Raw genomic sequence first — 21773 nt, forward strand, 5'->3', positions numbered from 1 at the left:
TGCAAAAAGTCTCATTACTTTTAACTTTAATTTCTACAACTAGGATTCTCAATCCTCAAAAAACCCCAGCTCTGTTAAACAACATCTCAGAAATAGCTCAAGTGGGAAACTATAAAGTACATTAAAAAAACAGATATCATTATTAATTTTAAAACAAAAAATTTCTAAAGAAAAAAGACCATGAAAATAGCATTTTAAATTTCTGCTCTTTTTCTTTATGTTAGTTAAAACATGGAATTAGGTTTCCCAGTGGCTTTTGTATACTTTAATGCAAAAATCTAAATGTAAGGATTTTTATTTATTCTTCATTCTAATTCATAAATCATTTTCCAGGTGGTGGGTATAATGCCTGCTTAACACAATCAACTATTAGTAAAATTATGAATTTCCTAGGGGCAGGATATAATACTTTTCTAAAAACTGTAAATTGCTGATGGACATTAAAGCCTAATTTACAGAAATGCTCATTGATAGGGAGTATTTCTACAAAATGGGCAAATTCATATGCTGCCATTCACTGGGCAGGGTTTTTAGGGACAGGAGGAGAAGAACAAAATGTACAGAGATTATCCTGAAGCTTCTTGGGCAACGCCTGGCTATTCTCAGGAGTAGTCTGGCCCAGGATGCCAGCTAGTTTAAAAGACATGATACAAAGAAATGGTTTGAATCCCTGAATGTGTAATGTGGAGACTCTAGTGGGCCCTGACACACAGAAGCATGGGCCACCTTAGGCTCCTGGATGCAGATTTTGTTGTCTGGGAGACCCCATGTCTTTTTTGTTTGTTTATGAAAGAAAAAGAAGAGGAAGGCAGGCAGGGAGAAGGGAAGGGAGGAAAGAGAGATTGTCAGGCACATCGCTTTCTCTTCTGGGGAGTTCTGAAGAGTGAGCTGCGGGCACCTCTGTTCCCTTGGCTCTGGGAGGTGGGTGGGACCGGCAGTACCTCCGTTTGCACCATGTTCACTCGCCGGGACCGCAGCTCCCGCACGCAGTTATAGATGTCCACCACGCCTTCCCTTTCTGCCATGTCCAGCATGATGTCGATGACGATGAAGCAGCCGGTCCTGCCTGCACCAGCACTGGTGACAAGGGGGGTGTCAGCGGAGGCAGAGGCAGCCCTGTGCTGCTGCCCCTTCTTCCAGATTTTTATTATAGTAAAATCCATGTAACAAAATGAACCACTAACAGTGTACAAGTCAGTGGCATTTGGCACCATCACTGTGCTGTGCAACCCTCATTTCTATAGAGTGCCAGAACATTTCCAAGCCCCATGCCCACGGCCCACTGTACCGCCTTCCAGAGCCTCGGGGGCGCAGCTCACCTGCAGTGCACCACCAACGGGCCTGCGTTGGGTGGGCTCTTGGATTTGACCTGCCGGACGAATCCTAGCAGCCCTGTGGCATGGTAGGGGACCCCATGGTCTGGCCAGCCAGTGAAGTGGAACTGTCTGATCTCTCGGATTTCATGGACACCTCTCTGCCACAAGTCGGCCAGTGCAGCACAGGAGAGAACAAAGGGAAATACATGATGAGCACCCAGGCAAGTGCCAAGGACCCCTGAGCGGTCAGCAAGTTTAGTGCTGGGAAAATGAATTGCTGGGAAGAAGGTCATTCTTAGGTTGAACACACACTTTGAAAGCCTTACCACAGGTAGGAGGTGATGTTTGAGGTGGATGCTAATTTACAGGAGCCATTGCAGCAAATGGACATGATTCTTTGGAATTCCTTCTACAAAGTAGCCCTGTGAACATTGTCATTTAGATCTTGTGGTGGGAGGTGCGAGTACACAGAGAAATGGGCCCAGAACAGGGACCTGAAGGAATTCAAGGGTATCTGTGTACTCAAGGCTGAACTGCCCAGGCCTTATTTAGCACTTCTCATCTGGTAGCATTTGGACCGGGGACCAGAGCAGCCCACACACTGTGGATGCTCAGAGAACACCACTGAGGAATGAATGAGGGCCGCATTCCAGCTGGAGAGGCCACAGAACTAATTTTCATTTGCACGTAGATTTGTTAGGTTTCCCTTCTTCTTGGGTCAACACTGAATCCACTCATCCAGTCACCAACACCCTAAGCAAAGCCAACGCTCCAGGCAGGACTCCTGGTGCCAGTGCCGCAGGATGTGAAGACAGCACACCTGCCTCCAAGCGGCCATCACAGCTGGCTTTGGGGACCAGGCATGCCAGAGAACATACATAGAAATCAAGAGACATTTCTGCTGGACTTCTGTATTAGACCAGTAAATTGAAGAGGGAGGGTTTCCCACCACTGAACAGACTTTAAGGTTTCTTTTTTTTAATGTACGCTTGTTTTGAGAATAATTAAGTTGATTTACATCCATCAGTTTTTCCCCCCTTAACTATGAGCCTATGTACTAAGACTATGTTTTAAAACAAGTCTTTTTTTGAAAACCAAACTACTTCTAGAATTGAGGCTGGATGCAAATATGCTGTCAAGTTTTATTTTCTCCTTTCTCTCTTTCAATGACTATTTACTGAATATACTACCTTGGCATCAGGCCTTGGATTTAGTCTTATTATATCTTAACATTAAACACCCACTAACCTTGTCACATTCACCACCAGTCATTGCTCATAGATACTTAGTGAGCAGAGAACTTCAGAATTTCTATGTGCTTTGGAAGACTAGAAGAGCAAACCATTACAGATTTTAAGATAAGAATTTTTTTGTTATTAGTGTGTTAATATGTCTTAGTTTAATTACCCACAAATGCTGAAGCTTTATTTCTCTTTGAAAATCACGCTATTCTTTAGTGGAATTTAAGCACTAAGGAATTAAGCTGTTAGGGATTCATAAATCAATTCTGTGCTTTGCTAAATATGCTTTGTGGCCCCAGAGTAATATTACTTGGTGGTTAGGAGCCCACATTGCTTATCACTGAAACCATGGTAATATTTGGTCAGTCCCAGGGTCTCCATCGGAAGACCAATGGTGGAGGCTGCATTTCCCTTCCAGCACCTAGACAGCTCCCTTGGCTTTACTATGATGATTGGGGGCAGGGGTCGTCCCATGAAGTGGGAAAGCCAGTAATAAATATTTATTTGCTCCAAAAAGGACCAAAGTACATTTATTTCTCCCACAGTTTCTTTTTTTTTTAATTTTTAAAAATTTTTTGAGAACTTCCCCTTCTAACCTTGCTAGATTTCAGCTCCAGCATCTCCAAGTCCCAATTTCCATCTCTCATGAGATGGGCCACCAACTGACCTCTCTCAGACTCATTAGCAAAGTAAATTTCAGTTTCTGGGATGCAGAAAACCTTTTCCCAAAATAAACCTCCACCCTCGAGTATGTTAACTACTGACAAGATCAGCAAAGGAAATTTCTGCTGAGCCCACTCTCATTCTTGTTCATTGACATAGCAGGTCTTCTTTTCATGGTTTGTAATACATTTTGGGGAAAAATTATAGATGTTATCAGTGATCACAGCCCCCAAATTTCCCAAATTGACATCAATTGCATTTTTTATTTTTTCATTATAACAAGTTTTAATGTTATATGAAAAAGTAATATTCACTTTATTTGCCATGTACTACAAGGCGAAGGAAGAAACCAAGACATAAAATAGTGCTGAGTCCAGAGTGGGTGTTTAATAACTATCTGTGGAATGAATGAGTCACTAAGTAGATGGTCTGTCTTTGAAACAACGGGACCACCTTCCCACTGCTCTGAGGCCCAGACACTTGCTGGGGACAGAGAACTTGGTGACCACTGCCAACTTCCTGTCTGCCAGGATAGATGGGGATAAGTTCACCAGACAGCCTAGATCCATGGAGACTTCTGAGCTGTCTTCCTTCTGACCTGATGGACACTTTATGTTATTTAAAATCTGTGTATCTTTGAGGTGTTTAGCTACATGGGAAAGGAAAGATGACAATCCCCTGCAGAACAGGAGTTTGTCAGTTTCAAATTGCAACGCACCTGCTTATTTTGCAGAATACAGTCCAAATCCATTTTCCACCTTGAGGTCCTTTGATGCAACATGCTCTCAAAATAGAATCAGAATTGCTCTCAAAGTACAGGCTTGACTGTTTTCTTTCTTTCCTTTTTAATGAGTAAGCTTAAGCCCTACAAGAAGTGCTCCACAGAAATACTAATGATTTGTTTTCCTTAAAGATTCCAATTGCCCAGTTAGAAAATGACTAACATGTCATTTTGATTTCCCCAAATGCCTTAATGAGTTCCTCATCCTTCCCTTCTTTCCACCACCTCTTCGCTGGTTGTCTGATGACTAAAATAACTGGGTATCTCAGAAACATTTCTGTGCAGTTGGGAATGTAGGAGAGTACAATAAGAGGTTAAAAAAAGGAGCAAAACAAACAAACAAACTCCTCCTTTAGTAACAGAGATGCATTTTCAGCTTATTAGAGAGCTGACAATTGTTCAAAGAACTTCATGTTTAAGTGATGGCTTTTGGATGAGTTTTTTAAAAAAGGAAAACATATTGACAGTCTTTTATCACTATCTGGTTTAATGCAGTTATTCATGAGTGTTCTTGCCAAGAGCCAAACAAAAATCCTCCATATTTTTCCCCCAATCAGGCCTAAGGAGGAAAAACACTGACATCAAAGTGTGAGGTTCAGAACTTGAAGAACTGAGTCAACCAGAACTCCACATTCTTTGAAGTCTCCAAGACTCCTGTCTGTTTATTAAAAAAAGACAGGCTAAAGAAAAAATGCTAAATAGTATGAGAAACAGATTAAAATAAAATCTTTTCAGCCTTGTGATTCTATGACAAATATGGTTTTGAAAACCAGGATAGGGATTTCAAAACATCAGGGTAAATGAGCCGATAAGCACATGCTGCAATTTTCCTGATTTCCTAAAACTGGTCTTGCTAATTCAAAAAGTACATTTAGGTGCAATGAGAATAAAGTTGAGAGGAAGGCCCAGAGCCGACAGCCCAGCAGTCCACTTATAACCCAGGCTGTCCGAAGGGACCTGCTACTATTAAATGGATGAGAACTCTCATTAGACACATTCACAACAAAATTGCTATGTCCAGTGCAGAGCTCAGTTATGGAAAATCAGCCCTTGATAGAAAAGTCTGTGGACCTTGGAGACAAAATTGTGTGTCCCCTTCAAAAGCAAGATGGGAGTCGGAAGGCAGAGCATTTCTGAGCCACCTCACCTCCACTTCCCCCACAGCCTACCTGTGGCACTTCTCTGGATGGACTGCAGTTTGCTTCACTTCCGGCCCCTCCCTATGTCAGCGGAAAGAGGGGAATAAGGAAATTCCCTGTTACACCCTACAGTGCTTCCCCATCCATGCACATGGGATGAGGCAGAACAGAGCCGAAGGACAGCATTCACGACCCAACACCAGTGAATACAAAAGGCTACAACCAGTATGGGAGTGAGTATGAATGAAGGAGCTGGTTCATGCAAGAGTATCCTGTGTCTACTTATGTTTCCAGGTAGGCTACTTCTGCCTGGAAAACCCATCAGCCCCTATGAAACCACAGACCTGAAAAGCCTCAAGGAAGCAGAGGGATTCCAGGAGGAGTTAGGACCCGTCTCTCAACATGGACACTAACTCAGCACTGGGAAACCCATATGGACATAAACCATGGAGGACACTTATCAAACTGTCTATGAACAAGGAAGAGAGAAGGGCTCCACAATATCAACCAGCTTAAAGAGCAAAAGGAAATAGACAGATAGGCATTATCTTTTGGTTTAGCTGCAAATACAGACTCTTATGAAATGGAAATGAATGGCTTCAAAGATGGAACTGAGCTATTACAGAATCTAAGGGTAAGATGCAGTCTTGAGAAATCACTAGATAGAACCTACCTGCATTCAGGCGTGACCATGTATAAATTATTCTAAATAAATTAATAAGGCGAGTACTGCTAATATCTGACCATAGCTTTTCAAAGCAGCATAAGAACTTACCTTTTCCACAGCAAATGTTCTTATCACATATTCTGCCAGAAGTTCTGTTTCTATTAGGGTAACTTTAATATCTTTATATATCTCTGTGTCATCTGGCCAGTATTTGCAGCATTTGACCTTTAGAAAACACAAAAGAAATGAAGGGTTTAGATTTTTTTTGGTGGGGGAGTTCCCCAAATGACGGTCACAGTAGGATCTACAGGGTAAAACCTGCACACAAACAGAAGTTAAAGCTATACACTCAAGGGCAAGTTTTATTTTTTTAGATCACCAATGCTGTTTTTCTCTCCCAAGAAGAAAACAAAGTTTGAGTTATGGAAGGAGAAAAGCCTAGGAAAATGGTCTAAAGTTAACAAATTTTATTTATACTGCAAATATCCAAGTTACAGTAGCCATTCATTTCCTGTTTATCTCTACTCAGGAAATGGCCTGGAAACCTACACTATAAAAAGTGATTTGCAATATTGGCTCCTCTGAATTTTAAATTCCTTCTAGTTTCAGAAATTGATTGAACATTTTTGAGGAGTGAGCAGGAAATCAGAGCCAATAGAAAAGATTGGAAATTTTTTTTCCTGAAGAAGAAAGTAGCTCTGTTTTTCCCAAGTTAGAATCGCAGATTCATTTTAATCTAAGTCAATTCAATATATTAAACTTTATAAAATATGAGCACAGTCTTTCCTTACACTGTAAACCTCTAATCTCAGGATTTTTCAGGCAGAAGAAATCTGCCAGACTTGGTCCTTCCTGGCAAATTGGGTTTTTGTCCTGTAGCTCTTCCAGCCATCAGCAAAAGCTTGGGCTGTGAGAAGAGCCGGCGGAGGCTGGGCAGGGCCATGGAGCTGTGCCCCCGCTCTGCCCTTAGCAGAATTCCTGATGGCTTCATCCGCTTCTGGCACCGCTCCTCCATGGATGAACTTCTGTACCTCTGGCCCTATTTCTCCAAGTGCTGAAATTGATTTCTAACTTTTTTGTGGGCATTCCCCTTAGAGGTACCCTGCCAGCACCTCAAAGGCAATATGTCTAAAAGAGAATTCTTTGTCCCCATCAAATGCCCTTCTCCTGATTCCTATGTTAGTGACCTACGATTTCTCCAGTCACCTAGGCACAAAACCTGGTGGTTCCTTCACCAGAACCCAACCAACTGCCAGGTCTAAGTGTTCTTAAAATATCTCTCAAATGAGCCTTCCAGCTTTTCATTCCCCCGTCACAGCTTAGTTCAGGCTCCGGTGACTTCCTGAATGGGCATGCTACACATACCAAACCAGAAAACCCTTCCAAAGTATAATCCCAGTGGCATTTACTCGCTCTGCTCTAGAAGCTTTTGTTTCCATCTACTGCCCATGAAATTAAATAGAAATTAACAGTGGTCTGGCAGGAAAGGACCTTTTAAAAAATTTGGCCACAACAAACTTTCTCCACCATATCTTTTACTACCCTCCCTTCTATCCGGATCTATTTCATGTTCAAAGGCAAGTGGTTTGCCTCGATCCCCAAAAAAACCTCATGATCCACACTCCTACTCATGCCATTCCTTTTGCTAGAATGTTCTCCTCCCACCTATACCTTCCTTGATGACAGCTTTTTCCATTCCTCAAAGTACATCTCAAATGCCATATACTTCCAAAGTCTTTTCTCTATAGATGTGAGCTCTCTGTCTCTGATCTCTGATAAATCGTGCTTGTTCTACTAGTCTGACCCCTCCATACACTGCTTGATTCCTGCTTATAACCTGCCAGCATGTCAAGGATGTTCTGTTGCTGATTTCCACAAATTCTGTAACATCCACCATTGTGTCCTATACACACTAAATATACATGTAGAACTGAATTTCATCATAGGATCAGTGTAGGAAGGAAAATCTTAGATTGGGAGAGTTTACAGAAATGGGCTAAGATGGCCTTTCCTAGAATGTGAACATTTTGGGAACTAATACTACCAGTGTGGTTCGTGGCTGGTCATTCATTATCTTAGCTGTTTCCTTATGAAACTTTTTGGCAGCAGATTTACTGCAGTTCTGTGTAAGTTTTAGTACCTTCACTTGGCAGGAGGGGAGCCAGACACGTTAAGAGGTAGAGATCTACAGGGGCACCCAAGAATAAGAAAATCCCTGCCTTCATTACATTTGTAGTCTCCTTTGGGAATCTTTATTTTTTTTCCTCATGGGAACATTATCTGTGACTTTATAAAGTATATTTATAAATATTACACTTACCTATAATATTTCAAAGATTAAATCATGGATATCTGTGCTGTATCTAAAATACTCCAGAATAAGAGAGACCTATAAGTTGTTCAGTTTTTTCCCTGGATGTACAGTGAATCTCAGTAAATCATGCATATTTGTGGAAATGGCTATTTTAATAGCAATCCTAAATTCACTTACAGAATGTCTGATTTCTCACAATGTTAATTAACAAAGATGCTTATGTATGTACTGAGGTCTCCTCTATTTTGGGAGACTTGTTTTAATTTTTTGTAATTTCAATTATGCAAGCAGAGGGCGGTGGATAGATATGAAATGACAAATAGAGTACATATATGTACTTGGAAAATCAAACAATTCTTGATGAGATGAACATACAATTCAAAACCCCATGTACTTACTTCTCTGAAAACTACAAGAGAACACCCGCGCTTGCATCTTGTGTTCTATCAGGGGTATCTTATTAATAAGGTATCTTTAATAAATACCTATTAAAGTACTTTCAATAAAGCAATTGACGTAGGAGACAGCGTATGGTCACCTGTTTTAGACTCCTAACCCTCCCCCTTCCAAATTCAACAGAGTTGCGTGCAAGGGGCCTCAGCGCCTTGGAGACAGGAAGCCAGAGCCCTGCCACGTATGGAAGGCCTGGAATCTCCGGTCGGTCGGGGCTGCTCTAACGATCCCCTCGGGCTAGGCTCTGCTAGCCTTGGGCCGCAGGATGCAGCGCCCCGAGGGAAAAGGGCCAGCGGCTTTGCCAGAGGGGCAAGTGAACAAGGGAAGAAGCGCGGCTGCGCCGAGTCGCTGCGCACGGGGCTGACCGCGCGGGGCCCGGAGGCCTCGTCTGCGCGGTGAAGGAAGGGCAGGAGCGCGTGGCGGTTGCTCCCTTCCAGAGCGCGCCTGAGGAAGGGTCTTCTCCGTGCTGAGGCACCTGGCTGAAGGCGCGCCCAGGGGAGGCCGACGAGCCCCTTCCAATCCCGCCCTCTCCATCTCAATTCCCAGAATATCCTGAAACGGTTTGCCACATCTGTTTTAAGCCAACTAAAAACCGTACTAAATTGTGTTCCTTCTAATATCTTTTTAACTGCTTGGACTTGTGTCAAGTTATTATTTTGCTTAAAAAGAAAAAAGGAAGAGGAATGTATGCTTCCTTCTGGATGCAGTCTTTCAATGCCTGGGGAGTCTGGGGCTTGGGTCACCTCTTCGCCTGTAAGGTCTGCATACAGAGATGTTAAGACCAGTGGTTTGGGGGTGCCTGTTGGGGCCCAGGAACCGCAGACCCAGGTGCTCCTGTCCTCTGATCCTGTGCCTGGTTTGGCTGCCCCTTGCAGCCTGGTTCTACCTGCACAGCTCCTGGCAGAGGCTGTGCCCCCCATGCATGCTAGTCACCTAAGGCAACAGTTTCCATCCCAGAAAGCGAGGCCCGTAACAGGCTCATCTAATTACTTGGGTGCCCCAGCACTGGTGCCATTTGCTATAATCAGGCACCAGCCACTGAATGCTGCTGCCTGCCCATCACTGAGGAGAGCTGCAGGGGTGCACGATGCAGTCCCAGATTACCACGGGGGTGGGGGATGTTGCTGGCTTCACAATTCACAAACATGAAACAGTGTAGAAAGCAGAATGATTCCAGGATTTCTGACTGTCTGAAAAATAATTCTTTGGGGTGGTTCATTTCTATTAGCAGCCCAGATGATTCCAGGTACAATAAAGCCAGAGGACCCCTGTGGGATGGAGCTTCCCAGGCTAGCAGCACATTACTGTTAGCATCAGGGCGTCCTGAAATTTCTAGAGCGGTGGTTCTCAAACTTCAGCAGGCATCTGAATCCCCTGGAGGGCTCGTTAAAACAAGCAGGGCTCAGCCCAGGGCTTCTGAGTCAGTAGGTCTGATTATGTGCAGCCCTGGAATTTGCTTTTCAGACAAGTTCCCAGGTGAGATTGTGGGTCTGTGGACCACACACTGAGAAACAAGGATTTAGGTAACACCACCCAGCTGCAGAGTCTGGCTCTCTCATTAAGGCTGACGTCAGCTTGGGTAAGTCATTCAAACTTGCTTGACCTCTGGTTCTTCATCTGTAAGGAGGGGATAATTGTAGTTCCTAAATCAGAAGGTTCTAAGATTAACTCAGGGGTTGCCAAATTTGTCTGCACATTAGCATCACTTGCTGGGGTGGGTGGTTGGGGGGTTGAGGGTTTGTTATTAAATTCCAAAGCCGAGGCTGCATTCCAGGCCTGAAACTACCAGAAGCTTTAATAGTTTCTTGTAGCTCTCCAGGCAACCCCAAAGTGCAGATGAGTTTGGGAACCCCAGTGGGTGGTTCTTGTAGGTGCTAAAAAAAAAAGGAAAATTCTTATTTTTATTATTAAGTGATAACTTTGTGATCTGGACTACAGGTGACCCACTAAGCACCTGGAGAGGTGAAGCAGGGTTTCCTGGAGAAGGAAGAGAGGGACCATGCATGGTTTCTGATGGAAAACACAGGCAAAAACAAAAGAAGCGAAACTCAGGAGCTTTCTTCACTCCTTTCCCCTGCAAATTGTTTTCAGGGGACTAAGACCTGAGAGCCGTTGGCAGGTCCCTCCTTCCACTAGGGTGGTTTGATTAACTCTATGGAAATTAGGAAATGGTGTCTGTGATTTGCAGGGAGGAGATTCATATACTAGAGCTGTGAGGGATCACAGGGAAAGCCAGTTTCCAAACACTCATTTTCAAGATCATTACAACTGCCATGCATGAGCCTTTCATGCTTGGATCTGGCTGCTTGGAATCACTGCCTTCTCCCAGCTGTGCCTTCCCTTCTCCTTTCCCTTCTCCCAAGTGACTGGCCTGAGGGAAGGGAGCCAGCACGGGCTGGGCCCACCTCCCCGCTCATCATTCCTTCCAGTTCTCATGTCCTAAAGTGAAGTGACAGAAGACAGGCCCAGGGTGGGCAAGTGACTTGCTCTGGTAATAAAGAAGCTCAGTGGTGGCAAGGGTGAGGCTGCAGAGCCAGGATCTGGCCGAGGGCAAGGCTCTCTGAAGGGCTCTCCAGGCACATGGGGTCTCTTTAGTCCAGCCGGGTCTGGCTTCAGGAACCAGTGCCGAGGGCGAAGCCTTGATATGACTTTAGCTACCTGGCCTTGTTGGAGCTGACAGCGGGTAGGAGAGGCAGAGGGGCAGGAGGGGCAAAAGCGCCCTCTGAAACTATCATTCTTTTTTGTCCCGGATCATAAATGACTACGTTTCTGTTGGTGTGTTCTGATGGCCAACCCCAGAGTTGGCAGGTGGGAGCCTGGGCAGAATGTGAAGGTCTGCTTATGTGCACTCTGCCTGGGTCCAAGGACTTATTTTGCTGAGAAACCCATGATTAGGAAGGATTAAGAGTTGAATGTTAGCTCTTAAACTGGGAACCCACAGTGGGATCTAATGAACACAACTGTTGAGGGAGGGGTAGAAGAGATGAGAAAGGAAAGGGTGCTGTCACACATGCTGATTTGTCAAGAGGTTTTCAAACAGACTTATTTTTCCTAATAAAAGACATCCAAAGTGCGAGTGACCACAGTTCTATTAATAGTTGTCTTTGGGGCCACCTGAGTACAGCTTTGTTGGAGATATTGGATAGCACAAGCAAAAATACTGCTATGAAGCGCAGTTCCCAGAAAGAACCCCAGCCAAGAGCAGCTGCCAGGAAGGTTTCCAAGAGAACAGATTTGTTGTATCTCAAAAAATTTTTTTATAGTGCTCTCACAGCAGTAAAAACATTTCCTCATTTAAATAGCCTGAAAATACGATTGCTTTGGTCTTATTGTGATGAAGTAAGATGGACATGTATTCTTTCTTTTTCTTGCTAACTTCTGATGTTGCAGTCAGTGATATACCCTCTGAGCCTCAGTTTTCTCATACATAATATGGGATAACAGCACTGGTTTCTTAGGGAGCTTGTGAAGATTAAATGAGATAATATAGACATATAGAAAGGCTTTAGGTAAAGGCTCTGCCTTATAATAGGTTTCTGAATTCCTCCCTTCCAGACCTGCTTCATTTGGCCCTGAGGCCTCCCTTGAAGACCATTTCAATACTGGCACTAAATCAAGAGCTTCTGGAGGTCTGGATGGTTTGAATTTGGAAAAGCACTTCATAGCCTGAGTCACTCCTGCTTTTGCACCTTCAAACTCCTATCTAATTTATCCCCACAAGGCTTCTGGTTTTCCAATTGCACCCATTAATTAGTATTAATTAGTAATTACTGCTATATTGATTAGCATACTAACATTATTAATTAATGGACAATGGACAATACTTATAATACACACAAGGTCACATCCCTATCCAAAACGTTTGTTTTCATCAACTATAACGAAACACATGGCCTGATTCCTCTTGTGGAATTTTAAACATCATCTTACAGACCCTCTTACATAAGAAATCTGTCCTGTTACATTTCTATCTTACCTTGTGTGAATTAAAAGGGTCTTACCCAACTCTGTCAGAGGGCATGAGTGCTTTCAAGGAACACATTTATCTAGACTGCCTATTTCCCATCTTATCCAGTAGATTTGGCTTTGACTTTCAGCCTTCCCAAAATTTAGGAGGGAAACTTGCCACCACTGAGGACAATAAAAAGTGCATGCCACACATTCCAAATAATATTCTGAAAAAAAGAGTTTCAGAAATCTTCTGAGCAATAACAACATTATATCTGTATCTCCTGGGGTACATAATATGGGGCATTTCTTAGAGTGATATCTGATGCATCTTTGAGAAAAAGGATGCATGTTTTCTCTCATTGTCAGTCTTCGCATGTATCAGGGTAACAATTCAGATCTACGCAGAACCATTCTTGCTACTCCATGTGGAGGTAAATCTAACTCAGGGCAGAATGAGAGGCAAGCTTAGTGGCTAAGAGTACATTCCTTAGAGCCACAGTGTCTGTGTTTTTTTAACTGGGTGACCCTGGACATACTATTTAACCTCTCTGTGGCCCCATTTTCCCATTTGTAAATGGGGATAATAATAAATTTTTTTATGAAGATTTAACTAAATTCTAGTTTGTAAAGCTCTTAGAACATGTTTGGCACAAGTAAATGTTTGCTAAAATTACTACAATGAAAACTGCTATTGGAAGTCAGAAGAAAGGATGTAATTCTAAAGAGACTCAAAGCTTCACAAAGAGGACTATATAACAGATGAGACCAGGAAGATGAAGTGCAGTTTCCATGAGTGGGTGGAAGGGGAGGGCATTCTAGATCAAGGAAGTTGGCAGAGGCATCCCTGGGAAGCCTGAGTGGTCCCAAGTCCTTGCGTGGGGAGGACTGTCAGTAGAGAGGGTCCTCCCCACAGCAGTAGGGAACAGTTCCTGTTTCGTGCTCTCCAGCTGCTTCTGACACTGCCTTGGATCAACTTCTTTGGTGCTATGTTTAAAAATAATAGGAATGGTGTTGGGATAGAAAGTAAGTATACAGGAAGAGGGGGAGAACCCAGGAAATGGATTTCTGCAGGACCAACCTTTTAAAAGGGTACTAGGTTCTCAGTGTGCATGAGTGTACATAATCCTTGGAGCCACTCTAGGGCTTTTGCATCTGGTCCAGCTGCGTGGCTGGGATGGGCTGCCAAGTGCAAAGGGCCCATGGGATGTGGGGATGCATGTGTGAGGAGCAGGATGCGGGGGCTAGGAGCACTGACTTCCCAGGTGTGTGCAACAGCATCTCTAGCACCAGTTGCTTGGGAGACCATGGCCTATTGCCTGCAGAATCAGGATGGCCTGATCACCATACACCTCAGGGCTCCTGGAGCAGATAAACTCAGAAACCTGGATCCTCTGAGATTCCTGGCTTGTCTAGGATGTGACTTCTCTGGCTTAGTTACAGACCTGGAAATATTCTTGAAAATGCCATTCACTACTTGCAACACACACACACACACACACACACACACACACACACACACACACACATTCTGCTAGGTAGAGGAATAACTTATTTTTAAGGACCATCGTAGAGAAGGTTTTCCAAACTCTCTTAAGAACTCACACTTAGTCATGGCACAGCATGGTGTAATAGAAAGAGGACAGGCTGGCATGCAGGAAGGCTTGGGACTAATTCTAGCTGTACTGCAATCTAGCTGGGTGATCTTGTGCAAGTCACTGAACCATTCTGGTCCTCAGTTTCCTTATCTTAAAAAGAGGATAGTAGACCAAATGGCTATTAAAATCATTCCAAGTCTGAGGGTTATCTGACTACATGACTATAGAATGAGGTTCTTTGAAGCCATATAGCATAGTGAGCAGGAGTGGGGTTCCAGAGTTCCAATCATGGGCTGAAACCTGCATGATGGACCAGTTTCTTAATCTCTAAAAGCTTCAGTTTATTATCTGGGAAATGGGGATAACAATAGTGCCTGCCTCAAAGGGTCATTGTGAGGGTCTGAAGACCGACCACCTTGGCTATCACATGAGAAATGCCCACAGACGGTAGCTGCCATTGGGACCATTTTCCCATTGTGTCAGCACCTCTCTTATTAAGAAGGAAGTAACTGACAATATGGAGCACCAGGTGCTTTATTGATATAACAGCTCCTAATCTGAGGTCTATACCAGGATCAGGAAGCAAATGAACTTTAATTTCAGAAACACTAATCTAGGCTACATTCCTCTGAGATAGTCTGAGGTGTACCCTTGTACCAGTTAATCACTCTGGGGAGGTACACGGCTCTAGGGGTTAAGGAAGCATGAAAGAATTTACAAAAGGCACTGGTCCCCTGAGTCACAGTACCTTCACCCATTGTATTGCCCACTTCTTTAGGTTATCACAGGAATTGCTAAACAAAGCCAAAGACTCTGAAGAATAGAGTGACATGAATAGAATACCTGCATAATTCTTGACTGTGCATTATAAAACTAGTCCTAAGTACATCAAGTGTGTGATTCTACCAGTTGATTAAAACTCCTATCAATTCATTCTTAATTTTGGATCTCTTTTCCATGATATCAGAAAAGAATCTGTCTTTGGTGAGATGATGAATGTACCGTCCTTTTCTAGAACAAAATATTCTTGATCTAGAATTTTATGTTATAACGGCTACTTCTGTTTCAAAGTAGACAGCCCAAAGCTAAAAGAGGTGAATACAAAGTTGGGTTTTGAAGTATCTAGTTCTCCCCTTACTTTCCAAATGCCCTTTTGAGGGTAATGTTTCCCCATTTCATGTCACCAGACCTCTTTAGCTTTTCCCTTGCAGACTCTGCTTCCTTTTAGTAACTCTTAGCAAGTAGCAAAACCGCTGGGAGCTTCCTCATCTCTACTTGATGGACTCACTATTGGCTGTGTGACATTCTATTTCAATAATCCAGCAGCATCTCCACAATTTCCAAATAGAGTTACCCAAATGCATATTCCTTGATCCTGGGGTTTAGAGGATAAGGAGGCATTTTACTGATATCTTTTGTCAGGTGGGAGGGGGTTCTTTGGGTAGATTTTATATCAAAGAAGTGTCCAGAACTGTCCCATGTTCCAATTGCTAGAAATTTGGTCCCAGATAAATGGGATGGTGGCTTAAGCCATAAGCTGTTGTCCTACTCTGTTCTGAAATGTATGGCAGATGCTTTCAGAGAAAACATTCTGAGGCAGTGAATTCTGGTTGCCTGTTAGCCTACCTAATTAAATGCTTTACTTAATACCTTAATTGGTTAAACTAGACATACTGATGTCTTGCCACTTGGTTGACCTGAAAGAAGTTGTGTGTGGACTATAAAGCTGCTCACTGGATTGTTCTTCTTCTTTGGCCCCCTTCTCTGGGAAGGCTGCCAACATTTACTCAGATATTTACTTGGCTAGATAACCCCAAGGCTTCAGGGAAAGGCAGAGCAGGGCCTCAGAAGATGAAGTTAGGGATTTGGAAAGTAGAGAAGGGACAAAAGGATTCTGCATTCAAGATAAGACATCACTTACCGTTTTTCAAATTTTTTCTAGAACAGGATATTTATACCTGCAGTGTGCAAAGTGGGGAAAAACCCATTTTTCAAGTGCTCATGTGTGCAGAAAGGGGGAGGGCTATCACAGCTTTGGGACCATCCCATATTGCATGTGGTTGCACTGCCAAGAAACTGCAGATGCACGCTGCCCGAGCAGGTACCAATGAGACTTGGGCTGTGCAATAAAACTCTTGGGCTGGGATGCGTTTGTTCCAGGTGTGCCTGTCCATCTGCTACATGTTCAGGTCCCCCACCCTCTTAAGCACTTTACAGACACTAAGGCAGGTGACCACCTACATGCACCCCGAGGAAAATGGCAGATAAAATTAGAGGTGACAAAGGGAGACAACAGAGCATCCGAGTCCAGTCCCGTGAAGTGGTGAATATACAGGAAGCCCAGACACAGATGGGCATGAGGATTTTCCAGAGCCAGGCATCTGTGGCAAAGCAGCAGGAGTGTCTACTGAGGGCAAGAGACAGGGCTGACAGTGGGGACCATAAAAGCATAACGTAGAGATGTTAAGGTGCTGACCTGCACCTGGGGTGCAGAGCTCACTGTGTTATTCAGAACTAAAAATTTGCTCTGGTCCTGCAATATCCTTCCACCAGGGCAGTATAGAGATGGTGACGCCAAAATGTCAGGTGACTTATAGCACATAAAAAACTGTCCCCAATGTTAATGTAAAATTCATCCATATTTGAATAAAAAGACTTTGGTTTTCTGCAAGGGACATAGTGGATTAGGCTGAATTGTCAAGACAATACAAAAGGGTTAATTAGGTAGGCTAAACGTAGATACATTTCTGTCATATCAGACAGAGCTGTAGTGAACTTCACTCACATCTCTAATGGCCATGTTATGTGTGACTTTAGTCTGTTCTTTAACAGAGAAAAAAATCACAGTAAGAGCAGTAAACAAATTTTCCTTGCATGAAGTAAATTATTTTGCGTTAGCTTATATGTTCCTTTGTGATTATTCTTCCACCTCTTGAAAAACATTCACTGAATACTTTTGAATACTTACTGGGTGTCCAGCCTTTTGGGATTGACAGATGAAATAACCTGGTCTTTGCTCAGAGGCCTGTGGTCTAGTAGGGGAGGGCAAATGGTACCCAAAGGTGTTATGTTCCTTCCTGTATACAACTGTATGTAATACCTCTATAATTGGATTGTAAATGACTGGAAGGCAGAATTTGGTGTCAGCACTACATATATGAAACTTGATAAAGGAAACCTCATTACTTTAAGGTTTGAAATGCAGTACTTAGTACTCAATTTAAAGCACTTAATAAACCTTCAGTAAGATTGACAAAGTTAGGTGGATTTCTCCTTGCTTTATCCTGAGAGTAATTGTTATCCTTTAGTCTTACATTTTTCAAAATCCCCACCTGGTTTATTAGTCACTGAAGTGTTTCTTAGTTAATTGAATTTGTTTTACAATTGTACCTACTTTTGCATGCCCTTTATACCACAGTTTACCTTTCAATTAAATAGATTTGCTATCCAAATTGGATTGATGAACATTAAGCGACAATGATGATTCTCTATTGATTTGGGAAGTAAAATAACTATTTCTGGGCACAAGGGCATCTTCTTTCAGATGCAAAAGCCACACTTGCAGTTATAGAGAATATAGTGGAGTGTGCACAGATATCTCTCTTAAATGACTGCAAGAGTTTGCCAAAGGAGCCACGTTCTCCCCAAGGACCTCTCTCCTGCCGCATGCAGGAACAGATGTGGTATTGTTGATCGTCGATTAAAGAGCAGAAATGTGCTTGGAAGGTAAGATTGCCTGACTGTGGCAGTTGATAAACTAGTGGGTTGTTACAGGCAATTTTGAGAACTTTGAAATGAACATTTTCTCTCCAAATCATGGTTTACTGCAAGCGGATTATATCATTTTGAAAAGTTTTCTATGAACTTTATGATCTGCATACATTAAATATAGATAGAACACTGACAGAATTTGTCTCCTTAGAACTCAAATTCACACACTACAATATTCTGCTCTGGACCGTCTGCAAAGTGCACATGTAATAGTGCAGAAGAAATAGGAGTGGATGGCCTTCTCCTAAGGAAGTGACACTCATGTACTTCTTAATCATTCCCTTCTGAAAATCTGGACTCCATACTTTCCTCCTACTGCTGGGATTCAGGGCAGACACAGTGAAGGCCAAGAGGGTCTGGGCCATGTGGATTAAGATGGATGCATCTGTTATTCAAATGGATCTCTTTCTAAAATCGTAAACAACAAACAGATAAATATTCTCCATATAAACATGGAGTTCATTTGGCCTGTTTCCCTTCATTTTGAAGATGTGTTAACTGAGGTAAGAACTGGTTGGTTTACAGTGCACTTAGGAACGCCCACTGCACCCTGCTTGTGGTCACCTGTCCATGCCAGGGAAAATTCTGTGAGGACTCCTATGCCCCCAGGTCCTGCTGCCATCGCTGTCTCACCTGTGTCTTCCACTGTTCTTATCTTCTACCTGAGAGAAGAGCATGTCTGCTCCTGCTCCTGGCAACCCCTTCACCCATGTTCTTGATGTCTCCCTAAAATAACTACTTCCCCATTTCCCCAAGTCTGTCAGTGTGCAGCCATGCTCCTATCTTCACCAGGAAAATGGACACCATCAGGAGGGGGACCTGTTCCAGGCTTGTTGTTTATGTTTTGGCTAAATTATTTAACTGCATCCTCATCTGTCTCTGTTCTCCAGTCTCAGAGGAACAGGGGTCTCTCTGTCTTCAGCTCACATAGCCCTCTCGAGCTTTCTGGAATGTCCCACATTTTTGTTCATTCAGAGTCTCAAATTTGGCATGTCCAAAATGAATTGTGTTGCCTTTTTCTTAAACCCGCTCTTCCTTTTTTTCCATGGGGTGGGGGATGGATACTCATTCTTAGGTAATAGCCTTTACATCATGCTAGGTCATAGCGGTAGAAGCTTTGGTTCAAATTCAAGTTCTCTTCCTTTATCAGCATCCCCAAATAACACCCAAATTACATATCCCCCATAAATGCCCAGTTTTGTATTAAAGTTATGGAGGGAGGTAAGGCTTGAATCAGCTACCCTATAAATGATCACTGAAATGACTGACAGTAGATTGAAATGGTGAGGAATGTTCATTGCATATTAATCAAAGGTTATGACTATAATTACCCAGGTCACAATATACCAGTCCTAATATCCAGCTCATTTAAAAATATCTGTGAAAGGCAATAGTGAGAGTTCAGGATGGAAAAATTTCAGCAATGTCTATAAGAAGAATGTGACCCTTTCACATCTGAGTTTGATGTCTTGAAACAAGAGATTTTGTAAAAAATACTATTTTTATTTTGTACTATTACATATTACCTATGTTATTTTTATTATTAGGCAAGATTTCCACATTTTATAATGGGGCAATCTTGCCTCTCCTTTGCTGTTTCCACTGATCCTGGATCTGGTGGCTTTTGTAGAAAAGCAGATATTCTTTATTGTATGTGACAGAGGCACCTGGAATCTTAATATACCTTCCTTGCATGCAAATTGTAAAGTTAATTATGATGTCTACTGTTCATCTTAAATTGTTTTCTTTTGTTATCCTTTTAGTGAAGAATGTTGAGAAAGGAACTATAGGTCAAAATCTCTGGGTAGATAATAATCTTTAAAGCATCCATTTAGGTGGTTCCCTCCCATCCTGTATGTTAACGAGATAAATGTCTCTGGTCTCTACTGCTCTTAGTTCCAAACTACTTTATCACCTGCTATCAGAACTATTCAAGTCAACTCAAAAATAATTTTCCCATATGACTGCGAGACCACATTTGGATTTTTAATAAACTGTCACATTCTAATGAGGTCTTCATAAAACTGACTAAATATGTTTAGAAATCATTAGCTTAAATTACTGGTGCAAAAATCTCCTTTGGGAGTCCCGCAGATTTGGTTATAAGACTTTTGGCAGATGGATTAGTACAACAACACAAGAGAGTTTCTTAGTCTCCACACAAAGTGTAAATGGGAATGTCTGGGAAACAGGCGACTGGATAAAGAGCTAAATGTCCCTCAGGTGGGTTCATTAAAGAGGGAAAACAATCACAAAACATTTCAGCGCAATTTAATGCCAGGTGTGTAGCTGTGGGCAGGTGCCAGCAAAACTGACAAGGGTCCCTTCCCAGAACACATGGGCTGAGAGGGGATGCACACTGGTGACAAGGAAGTCTTAGATAATGACAGGTCCTGGCAGATGTACCGGGGACCCTGCTGGCGGGAAGTGCAGCGCCTGCGTCTTTTGCACCAGGTGCTGGGACAGGGATGGCCTCCCAGTGGCTTCAACACTGGCAATTACAGCTGCCTAATGCAGAGTGCTTCAGGGCAAAAATCAGGGGCAAGTGGGCTCCCAGCTCCAACTTAATGAACCGGCAGTGAGTCTGTGTAAACAAACAGGCATCCGCCTCAGTCATGCCTAATTCATGAAGGGCACACTGTGTGCAGTAAGCATGTCAAGTAGATAAGTCTTTGCCTTTAAAAACTATGTCGTTTTGATTTCTTTGCTGGCTTGATGCTGTTTTTAAGCATAGAAAATGGGGAAGTCATCTCTAAACAAATGTGTGGGATTAACAATGGGAAACAGCCTGGAATAAGGTTAGTACCCTTTTCCAGAGGGAATGTGACCTCTTGTCAAAACCCCCAAATCCTGCCAGACATCTCAAGGAGAGATGCCATTAACTTCATTACTAATTGAAAGCAGACTGATGCAAGGGGTTGATGGAAGGCAGGTGAGGACTCTTCGCAGCTTACCACATCCCCACAAACCTGATAAGGACTTGGAGGGATTTGAAAAAAGAAAAAAAAAAAACAAAAACGCTTACCAGACTTAAAATTACTGAGTTATTTTAAGCCTATGGGCTTCCATTTATGGGTAAACCTGACACCTGCTCCCCATCTCCCCCTCAGCTGCACACTGTTGGCTGGAATTTCCATGGTTATTTGTGAGAAGGAATAGTTTCCACCAAAAAAATCAACAGTGAGCTACCCAGTATGGGAGGAGTCCAAGTGTCTGTTAGGAGGAACAGAGACCACAACTGCATGGCCTTTTGTATTTTCTTCTAAAGCAGGTAACTTGAAATGAAACATGGATCCTTGTAAAATGTGCCACGTCCAAGAGACAGTGGACCTTAATGTATGGGATTTTATTTATTTATTTACTGTAGTACTTTATAGGACAATCTTCTTTTGCCCTTTTAGCCAAAGACCATGCTGTCCTGATCTTTCCTTAAAATAAAAGCACTTATCATGTGAAAATAGTGTACCTCTTAGGTCACTGAGTCTGGAGATGGCATGCTTTGAAATTTCAATTAAGCAAAAAATACATGTGTGACTTTATTTTTAAATAATTCAGTGGTAGTTGTTATTTTTAGTAATTATCAGTTTTTCAAAATAATTTACCATGGGATTATTTTAAGTGTGCTCCAGTGCAAATATATAAAATTTGAGGTGGTGAATTACTTGCAAAGAATACAGTCCTTGTGGAAGTAAAGTCTTGTGAAAGGAGTCTCCAGATATCTCTTTCTCCTTACAATTCATACGCAGTCAACAAATATTTGTGAGATGAATGGAGGATTCAGAATTAATCATTACCTTTCAGGGGAAGAAACCCAAGGACAGGAAAGCAGATAGAATATTTAGCTTAGCTATTTCATAGTTACCCTAGCAGATGCTCATTGTT

General features: G+C 42.6%; 1 protein-coding gene across 7 annotated transcripts in view; it reads right to left on the minus strand.

Moving 5' to 3' along the window:
- PTPRM (protein tyrosine phosphatase receptor type M) overlaps window positions 1-21773 on the minus strand; it is an 895627-nt gene that overhangs the window by 29336 nt on the left and 844518 nt on the right. For 4 of the 7 annotated variants that reach the window (XM_036880717.2, XM_057504052.1, XM_036880714.2 and 1 more), the window contains 3 exons: window positions 5916-6032; window positions 1320-1474; window positions 942-1077 (listed from right to left, as the gene is read on the minus strand). In XM_036880717.2, the coding sequence (XP_036736612.2) occupies window positions 942-1077; window positions 1320-1474; window positions 5916-6032 (408 nt within the window). Of the gene's footprint in view, window positions 1-941; window positions 1078-1319; window positions 1475-5170; window positions 5222-5915; window positions 6033-21773 lie in introns of all 7 variants that reach the window. The other 3 variants (XM_057504051.1, XM_036880710.2, XM_036880709.2) reach the window with 1 other exon arrangement.

Source organism: Manis pentadactyla, chromosome 6 (assembly GCF_030020395.1).
Source record: "Manis pentadactyla isolate mManPen7 chromosome 6, mManPen7.hap1, whole genome shotgun sequence".
Taxonomy (NCBI): Eukaryota; Metazoa; Chordata; class Mammalia; order Pholidota; family Manidae; genus Manis; species Manis pentadactyla.